The sequence below is a fragment of the Apodemus sylvaticus genome, chromosome 8, assembly GCF_947179515.1.
Source record: "Apodemus sylvaticus chromosome 8, mApoSyl1.1, whole genome shotgun sequence".
In the NCBI taxonomy this organism is placed as follows: domain Eukaryota; kingdom Metazoa; phylum Chordata; class Mammalia; order Rodentia; family Muridae; genus Apodemus; species Apodemus sylvaticus.
The window spans coordinates 57,365,207-57,382,008 of record NC_067479.1 but is presented as its reverse complement, the minus strand read 5'-3'; the positions used below and the strand labels follow the sequence as shown (position 1 = coordinate 57,382,008).

Here is a 16,802-nt window from a genome sequence, read left to right as displayed (position 1 = left end):
GCACAGGCCTATAGCCCCGCATGCGGAAGGCTCAGAGGGGGAATTTTACGTTTGAGGTAGCTGGCATACTGTCTCAAAGATATGAAAAAGAAAAAAAGAGAGAGAGAGAGAGAGAGAGACAGGCCTCTGCAATGGGGTGCAGAGCAGGTGGGACTTGAGGGAGGAGAAAAAGTGGGTGCCTGTAGATAAAGACTTTCTTCCCAGGAACAGGGAAGAAGGAAGAAAGGACACTACTTAATTTTATGTATCACATGTATATAGAGTTGATATGTTAGAAACTTCACACCATGAATAACATTAACCTCAGGCCCACCTTTCCCTTCTAGATACTTCTATCCATGCCCAACCCTATACGCAAACTTGTCAAATATGGCGGCCACTTCCGACTGTAATACAGAACCTGGCCTGCAGGAGAAAGGCCAGAATGAGTGGAACTTAGTCCTTAGCACTAGCAACCTGATACTAGTCCCAACCCTTGGCCTCACCCAGCAAGGACAAAGGAGACTCCCCAACCTTAGTTCATGTTCGATCTATCACCTGCTACCACCCCTTCCCCGCTTGCTCTCAGTCTGGTCACGTCTGCAGAGTGGGAGATCGCAGACAGGCTGAGCACCTGGAGGCTCAGGCCTGGGAGCTGAGAGTTCCAGGCATTGAGTAGCGCTGGCGGGCGTGCTTCTCACAGTACAACTCATCGCCCACCCAGAAGTGACCACGCATCTTCAGGTTGAGCCCGCAGTCTGCGCAGGTGTAGCAGCCGGGGTGTCGGTACCTCCCCTCCTGGATGCGGACCGCCTGGTTCCTGCAGAGAGGGTGCGCCATTAGTTTCAGGACAGGAGCAGGACAGTTAAGAGGACCTGGCATGAGGTCACCATTTCTAGGAAACCTGCTCCCCAGCCAATCAGAACCTTAGACACAAACACCTCAGGGCACTTGGCTTTCTCTCAGGAACGTCATGTTACCAAAATCCCCAACAAAGGATCAACATACACATGCACACACACCTGGCTAGGACCTCTAGTGGGCCAGTCTGATGGTTTCATTGGTTAAAAACACTTTGCTGCACAGGCCTGGGCAGCCTGAGTACCATCCTCTGAACCCATGGTCGAAGGAGAAAACCAGCTCCCCAGAGATCTTCTGTTTGTTTTTATGCTTTGTTTTGGTTTTTTTTAGACAAGGTTTCTCTGTGTAGTCCTGGCTGTCCTAGAACTTGCTATGTAAACCAAGCTGGTCTTGAACTCAGAGATTCACCTGCCTCTGCTTCTACAGTGCTGGCATTAAAGGCGTGCACCACCACCGCCTGACTTTGTCTTCTGATCTTCACATGTATGTATGCCATGGTTACTTCCACATTCATAATACACTGATAAATAATTGTTTAATTAAAAATAACACTGAGCCAGGCAAGCTTGGACATGCCTGCAATCACAGCATTCATTAGGCAGACCCTGTCTCACACACTGACAAAATCCCTCACGTCTCCTGGGCTGTGGCTCTCAGAGAGTGACCCTCGGTACAGAACTTCTGGCATCAGCATTTCGAGGCAATGCAATCAGAACTGACACCTGGGGTTAGTTGTGTGCTCTGTGCTTTACAAGCCCTCCAGGGACAGAGATGTAGGATCCTGGGAGAGTCACCAGTACACATCGGTTTTCCACCTATGCTCCTCAGAGTACCTGACACTATCCTGTCCCGCCAATGAGAAGGTGGCAGCCAGGAAAGGTCAGGGCATTGCCCAAAGTCAGTCACCTGACTCTCAGTGTTGACAGTTACAGAGAGAGAGGTAGGAGCATTTTTGGTTTTTTTTTGTTTTGCTTTGTTTTTTAAATATTTATTTATTTATTTATTTATTTATTTATTTATTTAGTGTATATGAGCACACTGTAGTTGTCTTTAGACACACCAGAAGAGGGCATCAGATCCTACTATAGATGGTTGGGAGCCACCATGTGGTTGCTGGGATTTGAACTCAGAACCTCTGGAAGAGCAGTCAGGGCTCTTAACCACTGAGTCATCTCACCAGCCCGCATTTTTTGTTTCTTTCTTTTTTTTTTTAACAGCGAGAAGGGCTACAATATAATGGCACCCATTGAGAAGTTGGCCCAGGATAGGGAAAATAGAGTATGCTTTTCTAAGAGGAGGGAGGTGCTTCATCTGGGGACAGACTTCCAGAGGCCTGGGGAATATGTACAAAAAACCAAAAAGTACTAGCATTTTCTTCATTCCTTGACGGAGAGGGGGTCTGCAGGGAGCAGCCAAGCATTCATTCACTTTGGACTGGAAGCCACTTGGCTATGCTGACCCCTGTGGTCCCTGACTAATGGCCCGGCTTTGAGAGCCCCAGGGATGCTGCTCACCCAGCCCTCCAATACTCACGAGATGCTGACGCTGCACTTCTCACAGGTGTGCAGCTTGGGTGGGGTGCCCGAGGCCCTGGAGGTGGTCAAGGAAGCCTGGGGACTCAGCGAGCTGGGCACAAAGGCAGGCGTGCCACCTGGGAGGGGCAGGAGACAGACTCAGAGGGCTGCTCGCCCGCCACAGAGGTACCCAGCTGTACGAGATGGCATTTTGACATCCTTTGGTTTCTCCCCCCCCCCCCCAGGACACTCCCACTCTGGTGGCCAATGGTGCACTTTCACATGGATCCCTGGAGTACTGGTGGGAATGCAAAATGGTAAAGAAGATGACTGAGGCAGGGGCTTGGCAAACACTTATGAAGAGCCCTGTCCTTCCAAAGCAACCCGGGAACATCTGTGCCTAGTATTTGACAGAGACAAGTAGATGTTCTCTCTCTCTCTCTCTCTCTCTCTCTCTCTCTCTCTCTCTCTCTCTCACCCTGCCAGTCGTGATGATACAAACAGATAATACTAGGTCATGGCATGAGAGCCTCACAGTGTCTTTGTACAGGCCTTTCAAAGGACGGACGTTTATGTGCATCATTGCACCTGCGCCAGTGAAGACACCACGACGAAGCCCGGAAGCACTGGGCAGCTATTGTCCAGGCTTCAGCTGAGAGTCTGTGGCGCCCGAGAAGCGACCTTCCCTTTCTACTCTCCTCCTCCCACTGCCAGTCTCCGTGTGGCCCCTCCCTTAGCCCATAGAGACCTCAGAGTCAGAATGGGCAGGATTTGTTCTGAAACCTTCTAACTTCGTCCCCTATGCTCCAGCCCACAGCCCAGCGAGCACTACACACTCAGGGTTGTAAGCGGCTGCCGGGGACCGGCCATCCTGCTGCTGTTCCAAGCCCTCCAAGCGCTATTCTGCCAGCGCCATCCTCTCTGTGAACAAGGCACTGCTCTTGTCTGCTGCTTGCTATAAAGGGCATCGTTCGTGACTTCCTAGAGGGACAGCATGTATCCCACTGCTGTATGCACGCCCGTGGGAACTTTCCAGAGCCCTGTCTGCAATCACTGGAGCTCCTCAGGGGTCGAGGTTGGGTATACTCTACATATCTACACATATACCGGTGTATTTCCAATGAGCAAACAGGCAGCTGGCGGGAGACTGTATTGTGTTGCTCACAAAGATACCTTGCCTAGCACGTTAGTTGGTGGCATAGCATTCTTTGTTCTGGCTCCCAACGCCCTTGCCTCAGCACAGCTAGTTCTCCCCGACACCCTCCCTGCTGCCAGGCCAAGCCAGTTTCTAGTGAACATAACCCAAAGCTCTGGTCGCTGGCTCCACATTCCACAGTGCTCCTGCCAGGCCACTGTTTGAAGGCTGTTGGAGTCTGGGATCTTGTTTCAAGGCCAAATCAAATCCGTCCTTTTCCAAGAAGCCCTCCCTGGAGACCCAGCCTAGAGTCCCTGCTTTTACCACTCCCTTGTTTTCCTGGTTCTGACTGGTACCACCCACCACTTTCTGAGGTAGCCAGTAACCCCAACTAGAATGTAAACTGCTTTACGGCAACTAGGGCCTGACATATGCTCCTCTAATCCCTAGTTCTGCTAAGGATCCTTTAGCTACTTCCTCAGTCTGTTCGGCCTCATTCCAGAGAGTCCAAAGGGCCTTACTTCATCCAGAGCCTAGAGGCCTCACCTCTCTCCTCAGCCTCCAAGGCTTCCTGTAAGAGCCGAAAGGAGCTGGACTGCCTTGGGGCAGCCCGACCCTGGCGGTTCTCCTGCAGCATCTTGTACACCTCTGAGTCCTCTTGCAGATCCAAACTGCTGTGGAAGAGACAACTAAGAATAAGGACTCTGTAAGGATGGTGGGACACACCCTGGTGCAGTCGAGAGAGAATTAAGGGGCGGAGACTCCCATCCCTCTCGAGGAAACCAGTCCCCGTCCAGACCCTCCAGGAGCTCACCCAACTCTGCAAGACCTGCTAGTACCTGAACCTGGGGCTGGAGGGCCGTCCTGGGGAATGGAGCAGCACCCTCACTGCGGACTCACTTGGGCTGCTGTGGCCGGCCTGTGGGAGGAGAGCAGCAGGGAGGAGTCAGTCTGCCCATCCCCACCCAGCTGGCCAGCTTGTTTCGTGTGCTTTACAGGATGCTGTTCTCAAGATCGACACAAGGGGGCGCCTAGCCTCCAGCAACCCACTGGTATCAGGTACCCTGTGCTCTGCCCTCATAGCCAAGCTCAGGGAGGCTGAGATCTCATAAGGGAGGAGAGACTCGTGCTCAGATGCAGAGATGTTTAAGTTACACTTAGGAATCCCACAAGGAGCAGAAACGAGCACATCAGGTGGGGACTTCACACAGACATCCTTTAGATATATTCCACACACGTAGATCATGCTACCTGCCCAGAGATGGGGTCAGCTTCCTATTCCACAGAAGAAACAAAAGAAAGAAAGAAAGAAAGAAAGAAAGAAAGAAAGAAAGAAAGAAAGAAAGAAAGAAAGAAAGAAAGAAAGAAAGAAAGAAAGAAAGAAAGAAAGAAAGAAAGAAAGAAAGAGAGAGAGAAAGAGAGAGAGAGAGAGAGAAAGAGAGAGAAAGAGAGAGAGAGAGAGAGAGAGAGGGAGGGAGGGAGAGAGGGAGGGAGGGAGGGAGGGAAGGAAGGAAGGAGGGAGGGAGGGAGGAAAAAAGAAAAGAGAAAAGAAAAGAAAAGGAGAGGAAAGGAAAGGAAAGAAAAGGAAAGGAGGCAGGCCTGGAATCTAATCATTTTGCAACAAGGCCATGGACATATAAATGTATAAAGAGTGTACTCTAGGTGCAGACTAGAAACAGGCTTCTAGATTCAACAGTGAAGAAGAAATCTGGGTTTCCATGTCCCGGGGCAAATGCATGAATCGAGATTATTTGCAGATTGTATCTGCTCATAACACTTAGGAGATGGGGGTAGGGCTGGGCAGGTGGGCCCAGACGTGAAAGGGTTGGTGTTTTGTCTAAGCTCCACCCCACACCTACCGGGCAATAGCCGGGTATGCCCCACCCCAGAGATCTGGCCCACTATAAGAGGGGCTACTTTGCTCTCTGGTCTCCCACATACTCTCACCTCTCTGCCCCTGGGGCTCTCCCCCCTCCACTCATGGCAGGCCTCCACTCCACTTCTCTACTCTCTCTCTCTACTCTCTCTCTCTCTCTCTCTCTCCCTTTCTCTACCACTAACTCCCATCCCCTACTCTGAATAAACTCTATTCTATACCATGCCTGTGTGTGTGTGTGTGGTCCCTCAGGGGGCAGAGGTGCCCAGGCAAGGGCCCGCCTGGGTACCCCCCTCCCCCATGCCACCATACCACACTCCCTTAACCCCCAATCCTCTCCTTTTTTTTTTTTTTATTTTTTTTTTATTTTTTTTTTATTCGATATAAATCCTCTCCTTTTAAGCCCCCTTCAGTAGTAAAAGGCGGCCAGCCCAGAGCCTGACCTGACCCTGTGTGTGAAGGGCACTGAGGGCCTGCCCAGCCCCATCCAGGTGGGCTTAACCCTTTACACATTTATAATTCCGTGGCCTTGTTGCAAAATTCTGTAGCGAGGCAAAGCTAGGAACCTAATCAGACCAAATGTGCTTCTTTCCTATGGTCTCAGGCCTCTGAGACGCTAAGAGTGTGACTCAGGAGGGAAGTGTGGACCTCTTGACTCCTGCTGCCAGCTGCACAGCCCGAGGGGTTAGGAATTCTGGGTTTTTGTTTGTGTGTGTGTGTTTTTTTTCTATGAACGCATCCTTAGGAGCCCAGAGGGTGCTTGAGGAGAAGCAGCTGGCTGAAAGAGGATGAGAATTCCCAAGGGTCAATCTAGCCTGATTCTGAAGACCAGAGGGGAAGAGGATCCTGCTCTTCCCAGCAGCAAGGAGACTGGGGGGAGGGGGCTGCCTATAGCCTGAGCCCAGCTCCTTCTTTACAAGTTTGTCAAAACACAAGCTCCTGGCCTGTGGTGGCCACAGTGGCAGCACAGGCCTTTAGTCTCAGCTCTCCAGCTTTCTGGGAGGCAAAGGCAGGCAGATCTCTTGTGAGTTCAAGGCCACCTTGGTCTACAGAGTAAGTTCTAAGACTGCCAGGGCTACAAGGAGAAATCCTGTCTTCAAAAACAAAAACACAGTTCCTGTTCTTGAGCCCCCAATTCCTACTCTACAGCAAGTCCAGGCTGGGGATCTATATTTATAATTCCTTGGGAATCTGCATTTTTCCCATAGACGTTCCCAGGGGCTGCTGCAGGCTTGATAATCACCCCCTAGACCAGCCTACATTTCTGTCTGCCCAGGTGGGACACCACAGGAAGAGCTGTCCTCGAGCACCCGCGGTCTGCTAGGCCAACAACCTAGAATTTCCCAGAAGGGATGCACCCACCAACTGGAAGCCAAGCTCCCATCCATCTTGTCTCAACCCGCTGGGTCTTGCTGGGACCCATGGTTCCCCTCCTCGGATGTCAGAGCACTGCGCACCACTCACATCATTCTCTAATCAGCCCCCTCCTCTAGTCTCCCCTCCACTGTCCAGCAAAACTCCCAGCCGAGCCTTCCCAGACCACCCAACCTACTTGTCTCTCTCCCTTTCCAGAACGCCTCCTGCTTTTGTAATTAATCCCACACTGCTTCATACTTAATTGTTTCAAAATTGTTTGGCATGTTTGTCTTATCTCGACAGCCACATCTTAAATTCCTTAAAGATGGATCTGTGGCCACATCTTAGTCTCCCCCCCCCTTGCTGGCCCTAGGGTAGGCACAAGGCCCAGCACCACAAATTGAACCCCTCCCTTCTCCAGACCCCCTCCCCACTTCCTCTCCCCTACCACCCTCAAAGGCCCTGCTCTTTGGAATGCAGAACCTTCCACCCCAAAAGGCCCTGCTCTTTGGAATGCAGAGCCAACCCAGAAGTAAGATTCCAGCAGCTGGGCCTTGTTCCCTTCACCCAAAAAGCCGGACATACCCCCAGCCACTCTGCCCCCAGCAGCTGATGGCCAGAACTGTTGTCATCTAGCTATTTCACTATCCCGCCCCTGTCCTTGGGGGAGGAGAACTACCACCTGGGGGGTTAAGCTGTCAGCAGTGGCCAGAGGGACTGTGGGGGAGGGGGCCAGCAGAGGAAGGAGGAGACAGAAAACAGGCCAAGGGCAGCGTGAGGCAGAACCACACAGTCCCTCAGAGTCTCTCTGAGCTGTGTGGAAGCAGATCAAGAGCAGGGGTGGGGGGAGGGGGACTAGGGGGGAGTTGGGGGCTTGGAACAAGGAGGAATGTCTTTGAGAGATGCAGCCAGCCAGCATGGAGAGGGAGTCACCCCAACAACAGCCGCAAAACTATTTCAGACACAGCCCAAAAGAAACACTGAAAAGGGAGAAAGCCAGGGGCACGGAGCGGTCCAGAGTGACAGGGAAGGGGAATGTAAGCGGCCTCGGCGTTAGTGAGCTTCTCTGGCTGGCTCAGGGCTATAATGGACCTGTCACTAGGGGATGGTCCCATGGGCTGTTCAGGTACTGCCAGAGGCACCAACGCGGCAGGCAGCCGGTGGCACGGGAGGCAGGTCTTGCATCTCCTATCCCTTAAGAAGCCTCACCTGTGGGCTGGAGGGGTGGCTGGGGTAGGTCAAGTGGTGAGGAGCAGCAAGACCTGGTGAGTGTGTCAGACTCTGGAACCTGAAATGAGGAGGGTTGTGGGAAGCAGTGAGGTACAGCGCCCACACAGCCTGCCTCAGGGAGGATGGCACCCAGGGTCCCCTGCACAGAACTGAGACTCTGAGGGGCCAGGCTCAGACTTGGGGGCCCACTTGGCCAGGGTACCCCACCATGCTCACCTATAGCCAACTACATCCTCTCCAGAAAGGGCAACTGGGCTGGCAGGGGGTGGCGTGGAGAAAGGGCTGCATGGCCTGGGACTGAGAGAGGTTGGGCTGAAGCAGGCAGACCTTTGGGAAGACTGGCTGTCACGGTGTGTCCTCAGGGAGCCCTGTGGAGAGAGGGGTCAAGAGAGAGTTGGCAGGCCCCTCTGGCTGCACCCCTCAGGGCGCTTGGGGTGATGTAGCTCTTGGCTGGAAGGCCCAGCTTGCCTGGAATCTGGTTGCCAGCACTTCCAAGGAGCCCTCCCCATTGGTCTGTCCAGGAGAAGCAGTTTGAGACCTGAGGGACAAGAGAGAAGAAAGAGACTGTCACAGGATCTTAGACTCCACCCTTCCTGTACACTGCTCCTAGGTCTAGTCCTTCAGACCAGCCAAGTATCCAAGACACTTGGACGTTGGACTTTCAACTTTGTTAAGTTCAAAACAAATGACTCCCATCAACCACCATTCCTCTCAGGTTCAGCACCGTCACAGAAAGGACAGAGTTTCAGCAGACCGCTTGGTAATTTCAGTTTATCAGACGTTGCTCACGTGACCCACATCCCTCCTTTCTTCCATTTCATCTAGACCGTCATGGGAACAGCAACTACCTGAGATCAATTCTGAGGAAGATGGCTAATTCCTTGTAAATAACCCTTTGTCTTTTAACCTGTGGAGAAACCAAAGCCTTAAGAAAGAAAATGAGGGTCTGGAGAGATGGCTCAGCGGTGAGGAACACTGGCTGCTCTTCCAGAGGCCCTCAGTTCAATTCCCAGCAACCACATGGTGGCTCACAACCATCTGTAATGGGGTCTGATGCCCTCTTCTGGTGTCTCTGAAGACAGTGGCAGTGTACTCTCATATATAAAATAAATAAATTGTTAGAAAGAAAGAAAGAGGCAAAGAAAGAAAAACAAAGAGACAAAGAAACAAAGAAACAAAGAGACAAAGAAACAAAGAAAGAAAGAGGAAAGAAAATGAGGGAGGAAGGATTATGGGAGGGGTAACCAAAAGGTCCAGCAGTGAGCAGGAAGTAAAGTGAATATGTAATAATAATAATAATAATAATAATAAAGAAAATGAGTTGTCCCAAGTCCCAAAGCCCATTGTTAGCTGGGCCAAATACCTACTTTTCCTCACTGATAGGCGTGTCCCTACCAGTTGCTCTACTGATGGATACAATATCTTTGAGAAAGTCACTTGGAATCCCTTTCCCAGACTCTTCCCCTGCAAAACAAGGGGTGGAGCCAGGCCTCCCTTCCCTTTGAAACAGGCAGATGGACCTGGAGACTGAAGCTACCAGAAGGCCCCCACCTGACCTACAGCTGACAGCAGCTACAAGAGAGGCTCCTCTGACCCAAGCAGACCCTCTCTGAAACTTCTCCCAGTAGAGCTGACAGGAGCCTAGAGTGGCAGAGCGTTGGAGGTGAGGGGTGAGAGGTGAGGGGTGAAGGGTGAGGGGTGAGGGGTGAAGGAAAGCACTCCCCCGCCCCCCAGAGCCACCTCCTGCTCGCTGGCCATCATTTCCTTCCCAGGCCTCTGGTCACTTCTACAGAGGTGGGCTAGCAGGAGCCTTTGCCTTCCTGGATCGGGGTAGTGGTGCAGGGTCAGGGTGAGGGGAGTTCCTGCCTCAGAGCTGCTGAGGTTCCTCTGAATGGTTCCTGGCAAAGTGGGTGGAGGATTGAGGAGGGGTCTTAGCAAAAGAATGAAGACACCCAGAGCCTTGGCTCGCCTGGTGTTGAGCTGGCCAGGCCCACATCCCTGGTGGCCAGGTTCCTCTAAGAAAGACCTAACAGTAAGCAAAGGCCTCAGCAGATCTTCCCCTGAGCGCCACCTCCTGTGGATTTTGGTCCCATTCCCAGATGCCATGAGGTCCCCTCCGCCCTCCTCCTCCAGGTCTCTCTCTTACAAACACTCAGGGACAGAGAGGAACAAGAGGGCCAGTACCACGGAGCCTGCTTCTGCATATCACCAGTGGCAGGGCCCACTGGTGAGGGGGGCTGCAGACGCAGGGTCAGAAAAAGCCAGGCAGTGGGACAGAGGCAGGGAGAGAGAGAGAAGCAGACATCCAACGCCTCTGCTGGCCTGCCCAGAGAGCCTTTGGACCAAGGGATCTCCCAGCATTCTTGAACTCTGACTCACTGCGATGCTCCACCTGCCCCTCCCCCAACACACAAAACTCCTGATGAAGGTAGGGACCCACATTCAATGGCAAAGCCCAAAACAGTGAGAAGAAGAGAGACACTGGCTTTGTTGAGTTATGACTCTCTAATCCCCATCTCTACCTGGATTTACAAAAAAAAAAAAAAAAGCCATCTCTCAAATACAAGGGTACTAGAGACTCAGGCTAGGGTACACCATGCCCAGAACCTGCCTCTCTTCAACCACTCCATGCCCACACCCTGTACCATTCACACTCCTGGGAACCAGTCAAACCCGGGCTTCCAGGTAGCCGGTGCCAGCTTGCCCCACCTCGCCTGTGGCTGCATGCCCAGCCCGGCGCCCACCTATGCCCGTATGGTCACTGGGATGTCGTCCTCGTCCCTACCACAGACCCAGAGCTCAGGACATGTGGAAGAGCCTGGGAAAGCTGGGATGGGACTGCACTGGAGTTGTAGGCAGGGTTGAGGGTGGCTGCCTGCCTGGCAATGGGCAAGTGCAGGAGGGAAAGGCGGCAGGAGGGCGCTGCTGCGCAAGGCGAGCGTGGAAGACCTACCGGTCCAGCTGCAGTCTTAGGGGTGAGGCACTCTGTCGGATCTTGCTTTGGGCCTCCGCATGCAGCATGCTCTCTGCACGCTCTCCATTGATGGCCACAATGATGTCGCCAGGCCGGAGATCAGCTGCCTCCGCCTTGCCCCGCTCTGTTACCTACAGGGATGAGGAGCCAGATGCCGGCTGGTGAAAACCCACCCTGGGTAGGAGTGTGCTTGAGGAGACTGGAGCAGAAGGGTCCTCCTGCTGTCCTGCCCAAGAAATGCAGGAACAGGACTGCACCTCTACCACCCTTTTCTCTGTCTGTCCTGGTCTGCCAGCCTGTGAGTGAATCCCTTACAGGCTTGAGTGCCCCCCCCCCCTACACTGGCATTCAAACGTGGGCCTCCGGAGGAATGTGATGGCAGGATGTCAGGAACCGGGCTTGGGAATACTTCTGGAGAGAGAACCCTGCCTGTGCAAATCATTCCTTGCAGGTGGCTGCCTAAACACCACCTCGCCACGGATGCGCTCCAACCAGGACTTGGGTGAAAAAGAAAGTAGCCAGCTCCCAGGACCGTGCAGAAGCACCTGTCCTAGGTGACTACCCCTAATGGCTGCCAGCAGGTGTGAGCTTTGAGACCGCTCTCTTTCCTTTCATCTTCCAATGGCCCTCCTGAAGGAGCCCTCACATACCCATGCCACAGAGCCCAACTACCCCCCCCCCCCCCCCCCCCCCCGCCAACAGTGCCCAGAACAGATTCCACATTCCAGAACAAATTGGGGAAAGGACCCGTGGGGAAGAAGACACCCTTCAGGGGGTAGCTAGCTCCTTATCGCCCAACAACAGCCCTTACCTTGGTCACGATGATGGGTGTATGGAAATCTCTGCCTCCACTAATGCGGAAGCCCCAAGGGGCTGGTCCCACCACATCCACAGTCAACGCCATGCCTGAGGAAGAGGACTGGGAGGTGGGACCCACTCCCACAATGCACCCCAAAGCAAAGGGAGAAGACGGGTGGCCGGTCTCAAGAGCAGCCCAGCAGGGCCTGGGCCTGGCGGGTGGTGACAGAGGAAGTGACTAAGTCCCTCCCCCTCTCCTGAGAGTTTCACTTCCCCCACCCTGGGAGGCCTTGAACATGCTGAGTTCCCCCTTCTGGGGTCTTCAGACCAGTAGATCCCCTAAGACAGGCAGCAGTCCCGCTGACAATTGGCCAGACTTCCACAAAAGTGCTTGGTGGAGGACTGTGGGAAGGAATTAGCAGGTGGTAGGAGTAGTCGCCCCCCCCTCCCCCAAGTCCCACCCCCAGTCTCCCTTCACTACCTGTTTCCTGTCCCCAAAACTAAGAGTGCAAGATACTTCCTACACTCTGTCTAGAGCTAGAGCTTTCCACACAGGAGGACAGCAAGCTTTTGGGTGGCCTCACCAGAAGACAAGAAGTTAGCCAGGCCTGGGGCTGGCAGGTGTCAGGACCAAGGTCTTCAGAGGGGCTACCTGGCCGCTGGTCCAACCCTAACAGCTGGGATCAGCTGGGCAAGAGGAAGCTTGCTGCCTTCTCCAGGGGCCTGGCTGTGCCCTCTGAGCAGCCTGAGGAGGCCAAGGGAAGCACCCCCCACACACCCACACCCACCCTGGTACTGGCCAGCAGGGCAAGTTCATGATGCTGCCAGTTTGGCCACAAACTTCTCATCCACAGCCCCCTCTGCCCCACAAGGGAGTGTCCTTGTGGGACCAGGCACTCCTAGGATTTCCTGAACCTCTAGGTCTGGAGCCAGGAGCCAAACCAGGCAGGAAGCTGCAATGCCAGGCTGGGCACCACCCAGCCCAGCACCCATCCTCGGGCTGTCCCTGGGGAGATATGGGTCAGCAAGTCCGTCCAATATCTCAAGAACATCAAGGCCTAGGAGAGGGAGGGGGGGCTATCCAGGCCGGTAGTTGGACTGTCTTGTCCCCACAGGCAACTGGCTTTCCCTTTCACCCAGGCCCAGCCACGGTGTCCCAGGCTGAGCACAGAAAGACTGCAAACGCCCTGAGATTCTCAGACCTTTGAGCGGACCAGTGGACCCAGCCCTGCGAGTACTGCGGGAATTACCTAGCTGTCACCCTGGCCGTCCCCAGCACCACTTCTCAAGCCTACTTCCCACCAAGACCAAAATACCCCGCGGGGGCTGGGACTAGAGGACGAGTGTCTGGGTCAGGGGCAAACCCAAGCCACCAGGACTAAGAGAGGCATCCAGGAGGAAGTGAGGCTTCAGGGAAAAGGGTCTTTGGGCCGAGGGTAGGGTCCCGCGAGGCGGAGATCGCCGGGGGGCGGGGGGGGCGGTGGCCCGCGGAGGGTGCAGGTGGGCGCGCGCTCACCTGGCTGCCGCTGGCCTGTCGGGCTGGGCGGCCAGGCCCCGCCAGGAAAGGGAAGGAGGGAGGGAAGAACGGAGGGAGGAAGAACGAGGAGCCGCCGCCGTTTCACCGCAGCCGTCTATCCGACTCTAGAGAGAGCTCGCTCGCCCGGGGCTCCCAGACCTGCCTCCGCCCATGTGATCCCGGGGCCGCCCCTGCCGCCGCCCCTGGCCCGGGAAGCCGCCTCCTCTGCGCTGCCGGGCCGGGGCGCCGCCACCTGGCCTGCGCCTTGCGGGGGGTGGGGTGTGGGTGGGGAGCTGGGAGTGGGCGAGCGGAGAGAGCAGACCCTCCCGAAAGCAGCTTCTAGGCTGAGACCCTTCCGAGGTGTCCACATCCTCTGGACTGTCTCTAAGTACAGGGGGTCGGTTCCAATGACAGACCCTCCCCTACGGTGCGCAGAATACGGAGACTGCGTCCCGCCCCACAATAGGAAAGGAAACCTCGAGGCCGCGGTCGCCAGACCCCTGTCAGGGAACCGCTGGCTTGATGGACCTGTCTGTGGTCCGCCCGACTCTTCTGCCCACTCCTGGCTCCGATGTTGGAGCAGCTACAATCCCGATACCCACCAATCTCAAACCTGGGCCACCCCCTCCACCCTCCTATCTCTTCCCAGACAAATGCTCCACTCGTAGCTTTCTGCTGCCAGCGCAGTGACTTAGCCTCAGATACCCCGCAAGCCTACCCTGAGCAGGAAGACATGCCCAGACCCAGAGGAGATAGAAAGCACTTGGCAGGGTCACCGGGCACCTCCTCTCCCACTAACCTGCCTGGCATGGGCCAGCTCCAACCACTATCAAGGACCCTGTCTGCCCACCTTCTATGCCAGGCTCCATGGCTCGGGTCAACCGAGCAGGGGGAGGGGGAAACAGGTGCAGGCCCAGGAAGGAGCAGCAGTCTGACCAGAGAGGGTCCCCCAAAGCTATACCTGGCAACTCTTGCCCCGGGGAGTCCAGGGCCCACGCAGCTGCTCCCGCCTCTTCAGTTGCTCTTACAACTTGGCACACCGCAGAGCACACCTGTGGACCCAGCTGTAACCTGCCTGCCTCGGGTGTGAGTCATTGTCTCCGAGTTCCCCGAGAGGATTGCCCTCACCACCCTCACCATCCTCCTCACCTACAAAAACGCACCCTTGTGGCTCAGAGTCCCTGCACTCGCCTTTCCGCCGCCGGCTTGCCTCCCGTCACCTCCCTGGCCCCACCTCCCACCGCCTCTCCTTGGGCAGGTAAATGGCTCTACCACAGACTAATTCCAGGGGCCTCCTGGAGGGGCCCCTTATCTGCTGCACCTGCTCTCCCTCCGCAGCTAGTCTGGGAGCCATTTATGTGTGCTTGTTTTGGTGCTGGGGAATTGAACACAGGGCCCCAGACCTGTGTGTATTTTCCCTTTAAGGTCTACCCCCAGCTCCCCCAAAAACCTCTCGGGTTCACACTGTCCGATCCTCAGGTGCCACGGCCGCTTTTAACTGTGCGGTGTTGCGCAGTGTGCTGCTTACTTTTTGTCAGCTTGGTACAAACCAGAGTTACGTGGAAAGAGGGAACCCCGCTGGGGAATTGCTTCCCTCAGACGGTCCTGTGGGCGTGTCTGTACAGGGGGCTTTTTCTTGATGGCTGACTGACGCAGGAGAGCCCAGCCCACTGTGGGCGGTTCTATCCCTTGGTAGGTGGGCCTGGGTGGGAAGTAACGCCGGCTGTGCAAGCCTTGAGGATTAAGCCATTAAGCAGCGTTCCCTCACCGCTTCTGCTTGAGTTCCTGCCTTGAGTTCCTTTGATGTGGACTGTGATGTGGAACTGTAAAAAACCCTTTTCTCCCCAAGTTGATTTGGTCATGTTCTATCACAATAGAAACCCTGACTCTGACAGTGTTTTGTCACTGCAACTGGGAACCGAAGCCAGGAAAAGCAGTTTCCACAGCTCTTTGGAGGCCTCAGTGCAGTAATGGTCACCTTTCTCTCCTGCTAAACACACGATTTCCCAGAGGAGAAATTCGAGGATTACAAAGCAGAAAGATCGAAAGGATGTGGTAGGGAGAGGAGGCAACAGAAAAGAATTCACCTTTGTCTCATCCAATCAATGATTCAAACAATATTAACAAGTACTTATTGAGCACCTACTGTGTGCCAGTACTGTGCCATACTGTCCTCAGAGACTCTCAAGGGTGCCTCAGACAGGCTCTGTAAACACACAGAGGTTCATCTGCTGGTTGCTCTGTTCTGCATGGAATATCCAAAATTCCACTGCAAAGTCAGCTGTCCAAGGACAGGACTCTGACTTGCAGAAAGGACCTGTCCTGCTCTAAGTGATCCTGTTCCTGGTATATAGCATCCTTCATCTGTCTGGTGGGTGGGTCACCCCAACATCCTCTGGATCTCTTTACCAGGTCAAGGTGCCAAAGTAGCCACCTCACAGACCTGCCTGGTGCCTGTGAGGAAGGTTCCACGGCCTCATCAAAGAGGCTTGGATCTGTCCAGAAGGGGGGTGGGGAAATCTTTCAACCCTGAACTGTTCATGAGGGTACCAAGGAATATAAAACTCTAGGTTAAGGGATCAAAAGCAGGCCAGCAGAGAGTCATCATTTCTAGGCAAGAATGGGCTGGACCTGCCAATCTAAGCCAGGCCAAGATGAGCCCTGGGTACAGCAAAGGGTATAATGACAAGCAGGTCTTGTTCTGCAAGCAGCTGTTTAACCATCCTGGCTGGGGTCCAAGCCACACCCAGGCTCAAGGAACCAGCCAAGGCCAGGCCATTGCCCTGTGCACCTAGGCTTTCCCTGGTCCTGACCAGGTGCACCACTCTTCCTGTCACCAACTTTGCCTCGAATAAGGACACCTTAAGTGACAGGTCAAGGAGTCAAGAGTACCAGGAAGAATATAGAGGCAGCCCAACCCTAGTCCCTCCCAAAGTCCTCCATGATTGCCTTGCTGGACCTCTGGCCAGGGATTGCAGGGCCCTGGGTAGATAGGATGTGATAAGGTTGAGCTGACTCCACCCTTCAGTGAGGATGCTGCTTCTGAATTTCTGAGCTTCTCTCCTGTCACCATTTGTACTGTTCAGGTTAGGTGACACATGTGTAGCACCTTACTGCCAGCTCAACTGTCAGCCACAGCCAAGAAGGGCGCTTTCTATCAGTGACTGAGGTGACTCTCGGGGAGGCTGAAGGAGGAGTTTGACCTCCAATTCCAGGCCAGCCTGGGTCATAGAGTAAGACTCTGACTCAACAAGAAAGAGAATGGAGTTTTCCTTTTCTGGAGGAAAGGACAGGCCCAGGATGTGCTAATGTCCCCAGAGGCCACCAAGCCCTGGGTGAGAAGAGTTAGTTTGGCTACCTCTGCCCCACCCACTCCCAGTTTCCCCAAACTGAATGCTCAAAGACTTGAGCCCAGAGAAGAAAACCACAGGGTTTGGTCTAGAAATGGAGCACAGAAAAGGAAAACCTTAGTGGGGAGTAGTTAGAAATGTCACCAAGTTCAGCAACCTCATGCTAACAGCTCCATAATCAAAACACAGCTCAGCCCCCAAGTCTGGACTCTC

The 16,802-nt window shown here is 54.2% G+C and overlaps 1 protein-coding gene across 3 annotated transcripts; it reads right to left on the bottom strand.

Annotated features, from left to right (window-relative positions):
• Window positions 1–234: 234 nt before the first annotated feature.
• On the bottom strand, window positions 235–14,219 carry Pdlim2 (PDZ and LIM domain 2). Of its 3 annotated transcripts, none has more exons than XM_052191025.1 (10): window positions 14,201–14,219; window positions 11,737–11,831; window positions 10,905–11,056; window positions 8,420–8,489; window positions 8,168–8,319; window positions 7,931–8,009; window positions 4,329–4,408; window positions 4,036–4,163; window positions 2,374–2,491; window positions 235–799 (listed from the first exon to the last, which is right to left on the bottom strand). In XM_052191025.1, the coding sequence occupies exons 2-10, from the start codon at window positions 11,827–11,829 to the stop codon at window positions 622–624; spliced, it is 1,050 nt and encodes a 349-aa protein (XP_052046985.1). In that variant the 5' UTR covers window positions 11,830–11,831; window positions 14,201–14,219; the 3' UTR covers window positions 235–621. The 3 variants fall into 3 exon arrangements, with proteins under 3 accessions (XP_052046985.1, XP_052046984.1, XP_052046983.1); XM_052191024.1 differs by lacking the exon at window positions 14,201–14,219 and adding an exon at window positions 13,240–13,397; XM_052191023.1 differs by lacking the exon at window positions 14,201–14,219 and having other exon boundaries at window positions 4,036–4,160.
• Window positions 14,220–16,802: the final 2,583 nt, after the last annotated feature.